We start from the raw sequence: 7,665 nt of genomic DNA, 5'->3' as shown, positions 1-7,665 counted from the left end.
GAGGGCAGTGTCACTGGCCCTCATATGTGGGATCCAAACCGGGGCCCTCTGGCGTCCCAAGCCAGTTCTTAACCATCGCGCCACTTAGCTGGCCCTAGTTTTTTTTTTTAACTTCCATCATAAATATATTATTATTTTTAAAATTTCTAGAAAAAAATTTTTTTTTTAAGATTTTATCGGGGAATTGGGGGAGGGGAACAGATAAGTTGCTGTCCTTTTGTTCTTCAGTCTAGTTGTAGAGGACGTCGCTTCACTGGCCCATGTTGCTATTATCATTACGCTCTTACTGGGTGAGGCAGTTGCTTGCTGGCCATTGGATGGCTGCTCACGGCCGGCTGTTGGCTGCTCGCACTGGCGGCCAGCCACTCATGGTAGCTCACGGCAGCCCACTGTAGCAGGGACTGCAGCTTACACCATCGCTGGCGACTCATGGCATCCCAGTTCCAGGTTGAGCTGTTGTTTACCATCTTAGCTGTAGAGGGCGCAGCGTCACTGGCCCTCATGTGGGATTCCAGCCGGGACCCTGCTGCTCAGAGCTGGCGTTCCAAGCCAACTCTCAACCAATGCACCACTCTGCTGGCCCCCAATTTTTTTTTAAAATTCCCTTAGCCTTGTTGATAATGTGAAATCTTGCAGGCTCTAGGGAGAAAAGTCACACATGTGTTTCCACCCCGCCCCCGCCCCCCCCAATACAATTGGCATCATATTTTCTCAAAAAAGGTTTTGTTCTCAAGTTGGCCTATTTTTCATGTTATAGACAGTGGTAAATACTTTGTATTGTTTTAATTTCTGTTTCTTCTAGTACCCTGGTTATTTTGGGACTTTGGTTTTGATGCGTTTTTAAAGTGATCATTTAGACTATATGAAAGCATTGCATTAGTATGTCATGACCCTAAACTGCAGTGTGTTAATGCTGCATTTAAAAACTATTTGGGGCTGGCTGAGTGCCACAGTTGGTTAAGAGTGCGAGCTCTGAGCAACAGGGTTGCCGGTTCGATTCACACATGGGCCAGTGAGCTGCGCCCGAGCTGAGCTGTCGCTGAACTGCCAACAGGTAGCAAGATGGCTCAGCTGGTGAGAGCATGTGCTCCTAACAACAAGGTTGCCAGTTCAACTCCTGCATGGAATGGTGGGCTATGTCTACCTGCAACTAAGATTGAACATGACATCTTGAGCTTGAGGTGAATGACGGCGAGCTGCCGACGGGCAGCCGGATGGTGACTGGACTTGGAGCTGAGCTAGCTGTGCCCTCCACAGCTAAGACTGAAGGACAACAACTTGTCTGTTCCCCTTCCCCAATTCCCCAATGCTCTTCCCTTTCCCCAATTCCCCAATAAAATCTTAAAAAAAACACACACAAAACCCCCAAACTATTTGTATTATTGTGTTATAAATTAGTATGAATTACTGGGTTTTAAAAACATTTTCATCTTGAAGGTGGGGGAGGATTAAAGTAAGTTTAGTCAATTTAGTAAGAGTTTGTTTAAGCACATTCAACAAAGACAGGATATATTTGAAATAAACAGTAGCCCAACTATAACCTTATCATACAGCTTAAAGAGTGCATTCTCTCTGCCCCAGATTTTACCTGGCTCCTCCTCTGGCTAAATGTGTGACCTTGGGCAAGTTACTTAACTCCCCTAAGCCTGGATTTCCTCCCCAGTAAAATGGGGGAGATTAATAGTATCCACTTTAAAAGGCTGTAAGGATTAAATGAGATGATGTATGTAAAAGCTTCTGGCATAGTGCCTGGCACACACAAGTGCTCTTTAAATATTAGCTATGATTAAGACTCATTATTATTAATACATATTATTCATATGTAGTAGGCTTTATTTTATTCATATTTCTTAGATGCAATTCCTATTTCCTTGACAGTGTTGAAGAGTTCAATTGAGGTAGCGAGATGATTTATTCTTAGGCATTTTTATTTCTAATATTTTTCCATTAATCCATAATGCTTCCTGTTGGTGTAATAATGCTAGCATGTAAACCTCTCCAGGGCTGTTGCTGCTTTTTCCAGACCCAATTTAGCAAGGTTTTGGAGCTGAAAGTTTTGGAGTTTGAAGTGAACAAGGGTCTGGGGTTATTTTCTTTTCTTGGGGAGGTGGGGTGGTGGTGGGGGTGGTGGTTATTTTCTGAAGACTACCCTGGTGTGAGGGCCAGCCACTCACCGGATGAGGGGGAGCAGGTCCAGGTAGGCTGTTCTCACCACATCTACTTGAGCCCCAGACAGGAAGTCATCATGGAGAAAGTCACCCGCGTTAGACAGGATGCCATGCAAAGCATAGAGGTCACAGAGACGTTTGAGTGCTTGCTGAATTGATGGTTCATTTTCTAGTCTCTCCAGAGCTTCCGTAAAACTCTTCACACTGACATAGTAGCAGTGTGCCTGTAAAGACAAAGATGCGTTTAGCCTCTGATTCCTGACTCCAGAAGGCATCCTGGAACCTGGCGGGAATGTTGGAATAAGCTTACTGCAGCCCTGTGTTTCCCAGCAGGCTGACAAGCAACTACCTTTGCTCCTAGCTCACTGTGAGTCTGACTGGGTCTTTTTGATGGTGTGTGTTGGGGGCTGGTGGGGTCTGGAACTTGGCCCTTAGTTTTCTCATTTGCTTGGGGCAATTTCAAGTAGGTTTGAAAGTAGAGAGAAAGAAAACAGGAGTAATGGAGGTTGGCCTGGGGATAGTGGAGGACAGCACCACTTTTCTTAAGACAACAGCTATTTCTTGTCTGCCATGTTCAGGGCAGTGTGTGTGTGTGTGTGTGTGTGTGTGTGTGTGTGTGTGTGTGTGTGTGTGTGTGTGTGTGTGTGCGCGCGTGCGCATGTGTGCATGCATCTTGAGGTGAGAAAATAGGGTTTCAAGATGTACATGAAATTTATCCCAGCTAGAGAGTAAATAAAGGTAGCAGTGAGGTAGCAGTGCTGTTATTTAGCCCATATGCAACAGTCGGCTCTGTTAGTGGTTAAAATATCCAAGTGATAATTGACATTGACCTCAACCAGGTGAGACCTCCCTCTGCCAGCCAGACTCCTTCTTTGGGACCCCCCTCCTCAAAGCCCAGCAACTAAAGCATTACTGCCTTACCCAGCAGGAAGCTTTCAGGACCCTGCTTCCCTTAGGCCTGAAGTCCTTTCCGATTGGTTGGTGCCCACCCTACTGGTTAAGTTTTTTTTAATATTCCCCCTCTCCCTAAAACAAATGCACATGTTATTTTTATTTGGTAGGTTATGAGTTCCATGGAGGGGTAAAGAATGGAGAGCATATAAAATGTTTCAAATGTTTATGGACATACAAATTACCTGGGGATCTTGTCAAAATACAGATTCTGGGATAGGAAACCTATGCATTCTTACAAGCTCCCTGTAATGCCCACGCTGCTGGTAGTGACTTTAAGTAGCAAAGCTTAGAGTGTCTTGAGGGTTCAAGGGCATTTACCCACAGGGACAAGGAATGGAGGGAAGGTCCTGTCTGGCAGGGAGAACTTCATATGCAAAGGGCCATCCTCTCAGCACACTGCAACCAATTTAATGAGGCTGAAGCACTGGGCTATAACGTGATGATGGGCCCCCAGGTAATGAAAGGCTGTGAGTGACAGGTTGGGATTTTATTCTGTGGGGATCAGAGAGCCACCAAAGTCATCAACAGGCCAGTGACCTGATCAGGTTTCTCACTTGGAAAACATCTGCCTTTCCCAGAGAGGCCTCACATGGGTGCTAACAACATTGCGTTGCCACCTGGACCCAGTGTGCTCACAGCCATGCTGGGTTAGCAACATTTGGACGTGGAAGAGAAGCACGTGTGCTCTGCTACTCCTGTGAGGTCAAACAGCCCCTGGTGCTCAAACTGGACCGAAGCTGGCAAAACTAGAGATGCATTCTTTTTTCTTTTTTTATGTAGTCCCAGCATCCCTGTTCTAATCTGAGTACCTGTCCTTAAATTCTCAGGGCCTTGGGTGGACAGTGGAGCGATGAAGCTGCTCGAGGGCCTCTCCCTTGGAAAGCAGGATGAAGACGAGAGAGACGGTGGCTTCTGTGCTTGGGTGAAAGGCAGAGCTAAACCTTGGCACCATGCTCAGAGCACGATGAACTTTCTTTACTTTTGTGCGTGTGGATTTAAATCTTGCCTTCTGCCCAATTTTGGGGTGGGGTGGGATATATAGTATTTATACCCTAGGTGTCTCTCTAAGTTTTACATGTATTAACTCACTTAATCTTCATAATAATCTTATAAGTGAGGTACTAATATCAGCTCCATTATGTGGATGAGGAGCCTAAGGTGCAGAGAGGCTAAGTTCCTTGCCCAAGGTCACATGGCTGGTAAGTGGTAGCAGCAAGAACCAAACCAGGGCAGACACCTCCCAGTTAAGGGTCTACACTTTCCTTTTTAAATTAATTAATTTTCCAATTACAGTTGACATACAATATTATATTAGGTTCAGGTGTACAACATAGTGATTGGATATTTATATATCTTATGACGTGACCCCCCTGACTAGTCTAGTACCAATCTGACACCATATGTAGTTATTACCACATTATTGACTATATTCCCTGTGCTGCGCTTTACATCCCCATGTAGAGTCTGTACTCTTGGTTGCTGCCCTGCATCGCCAAAGCCACCAGAGACTGAGGTTGGATTATAACGAGTGCCAGCACTTGCTCCAGTGCTTCTAGGGACTGACATCTCTCCTAGGCAGGCAGGGCTGAGATTATAGGCCTTGTGACCATCAAAGCTTAAAGGGCTCTCCATGCCCCTTTATTTTACAGACAGGAAAAGCAAAAGCCTGGAGAGGGAAAGACTGCCTGGGGTCACATGGCAGGTCACATGGCAGGTCCTGCACAAAGCTGACCAGAACTTAGGCCAGGATTCCTCCTTCCTGTGCACCCCCTCTACCACTGTTCCCTGCCCCTCTTGTGTTGCTGTCACTGTCTACCTGCATATTTATGGTTTCCAGATGGGACCTGGTTGGGTGCTTGAGATTTCTGTACAGTAGAAGGCCTCCCAAAGCACAAAGCCCAGGAAGTGCTGGTTTCCCTGCCCATTATGACTTTGGAGACTTGGCTTGGGCGCCACCTTCCCAGGAAGCCCAGGACTTGCTCTTCTTCCCCAGACTGAGAGTTTCTCTCCCCCACCCCCAGCCCCCAGCTTGGGGCTCACCTCCCTCACTAATGCACAGTGGCTCCCTGAAGGTATGACTTGTATCCTTAGGGGGAAGGGAAAACAAAGCATCATAGCTGTTTCTTACCTCTGGAACTGAACTCTTTGGAGTTCTGTGTTCTCGGCCTTAAAACAGAGATTATGCTATTCTCCCTCCCAGGGTTTTGTGTATTAAATGGGGTAACCCTGGAAGCAGTGTCTGGTCCATTTGAAGGCAGGGCATGGGTTTGGTAAACAAATGAATAAATGGGGGCTCTGGTTCCTTTTTTGGTAGTCTGGTGCGAGCACAGCCGTGGCTCGCCCTCCTCTTTGTTGATAGGACATTTGGCACAGCAGGGAGTGCCCTGCAGTGGACAGAGCATGACGGATGGTGGCAGAGTTAATACCTATCCGCACCAGCCAATGTGATAGAGGTGGCGGGTCACCAGGTGGCGCTCATGTCCAACCTGCACGACCAGCCCTGCCTCATCATGAAGGCTGCTGCAAACTCCTTCAGGACTTTCCGGTTCTAAGGCTGCCATTTTCTGCGCCTGATGCCTGATGCCTGATGCCTGATGATGGACGTGATCGCCTTGATTTCCCAGCTGTAGGTAGGGCCAGAGTTCCAGCTGCCTGAGGTGGAGCTCAAGAGTCATTCTTACTTTTCTTTTATCCCCTTACTATCTCTTTGCATCTTTCCACTTCTCTCCATGCCCTCTGCCAAGTTCATGGTCGGGACCCCCCTCAGCTCTCGCCCCGACTGCTGCTTCCTGCTTCTAACTAGCCTCTAGCCTTCAGTCCCTTCCTTCCACTGCAGCCTGAATGATCCTTCTAGAATGCAACTAATCACTTCATTCCCCAATACAAACTCTGCAGAGGCTTCCCATTGCAGTGAAAACAGCACCCACACTTCTCACAGTGGTGCAGAAGGTCCCAGGCCTTGCCTAGCTTTCCTCCTCTGACCGCTCTTTCTTCCCCTTCTGTTTCAGTCTTTTTTTCTTTAGGTCCTTGGGAGGATATGCATTTCCTCCCAAGCATTATGCCTCCTCTGCACCTGCTGCTCCTTTTGCTTGGAAACCTTCCTCTCCAAAGTCATAGCCTCTACTCCTCGCCTGCCTAATTTCAGCTCATCCTGGAAGCCTTGGTCTATATGCCACTTCTGGGACGTCTTTCTGACTTCTCACGGTGGGTAGACATGTGTTGCTCTGGATCCTGTGTCGGCCTGCATTTCCTCATCACAGTGCTTCCTCAGTTGCCGCTATGATTGGGCACCCTTGAGCCCCAGGACCCAACCGGGTGCCTAGTGTTGAGTGGGTGCTCAAATATTTGCTGCCTGACTGTGAATTATGCACAAACTCAAAACAGTGGAAATTGAATCAGACATCTAAGGATTGCCTGTGGGACTAAGGGGGAGACTTGACCTGCTTTTCTATCTGGGAGGAATATTTGAACAACCTGAAGCAAATCCAATAACACTGCCTCATTACGTTTTTCCCTAAGAGCTGCCAGCAAGATTGCTTTGGAGTTAAATCCTTTAATTAAAATACCCTGGACTAAAGCTTTGGAAGTGAAATGAGGGCAGCCGCTGAGCAGGGCTCAAGAATAATGGCAGAGCTCGGATTTGCCCAGCAGGCTAGCCTGCTGGGGAAACAAAACGGGCTCCTTTCAGCTTCAGCTGACAGGAAGCTCACCTTAGCAGCCTGGAGGTGTATGACAGTGGTCTGGTTCCATGCCTCGTGCTGGTCAGCCCCGGACTGCTGCAGAGTCTGTAAATGATGCACCGAGTCCTTTATGAGCCTGAAGGTCAGAGAAAAAAGGTTTAGCTTCTTAACTGAGTGGGAAAGAGACGGATGGTGTTTGATCCCAGGCAGCCTGGGGCCCCTCAGAAGTAGAAATAATTCCCGTTTATGAACCACTTTTGTGTTACAAAATTAAATGTTTGATAAACATTAACTCTTTTAAGGGCAGGCATCCCAATTTACAGTGGGGAAAACTGAGTCCCAAGAGAGGTTAACTGACTAGTCCAGNCCTCTACAGCTAAGATGCTGAACAACAGCTCAACCTGGAGCTGGGCTGCCGTGAGGCGACGGCATAGGCTGCAGTGGGGCTGGCCGTCAGCTGGCATGCGCTTTTGTGAGCTGCTGTGAGCTGCCGAGAGCAACCGTCCAATGGCTGGTGAGCGACTACCTCACTGGGGAAGAGCGCAATGATAATACCAACTTGGGCCAGTGAAGCGACGTCCTCCACAACTACACTGAAGAACAAAAAGGACAGCAACTTGTTTGTTCCCTTTCCCCAATTCCCCAATAAAAAAAAAAAACCTTAAAAAAAAAAAGGATGCCTTTCTAGAGACAGGGGATGACCAAAAGTGGATTGGCCTTCTATCTACCCGCAACTGTTTTGGGGGTAATTGGTTGTGTTACAACTTTAGATGTTAAATTAAGCTATGAGGTATGACAGGATGTAAAATGTTAAGAGCAAGCCGAAAACCATGGTAAGTGTGAATGAAAGCCTGAGAGTTGCC

The 7,665-nt window shown here is 47.3% G+C and overlaps 1 protein-coding gene across 1 annotated transcript in view; it reads right to left on the bottom strand.

Annotated features, from left to right (window-relative positions):
* Positions 1-7,665, bottom strand: part of ACOX2 (acyl-CoA oxidase 2) — a 31,735-nt gene that overhangs the window by 4,194 nt on the left and 19,876 nt on the right. Inside the window, exons 11-13 of the mRNA XM_019652770.1 lie at positions 6,833-6,938; positions 2,175-2,392; positions 2,026-2,047 (exon numbers count right to left, since the gene is read on the bottom strand). Of these exons, the coding sequence (XP_019508315.1) occupies positions 2,026-2,047; positions 2,175-2,392; positions 6,833-6,938 (346 nt within the window). The remainder of the gene's footprint in view (positions 1-2,025; positions 2,048-2,174; positions 2,393-6,832; positions 6,939-7,665) is intronic.

This window comes from Hipposideros armiger, unplaced genomic scaffold, assembly GCF_001890085.2.
Source record: "Hipposideros armiger isolate ML-2016 unplaced genomic scaffold, ASM189008v1 scaffold_187, whole genome shotgun sequence".
Taxonomy (NCBI): domain Eukaryota; kingdom Metazoa; phylum Chordata; class Mammalia; order Chiroptera; family Hipposideridae; genus Hipposideros; species Hipposideros armiger.
This window is presented reverse-complemented; position numbering and strand designations above follow the sequence as displayed.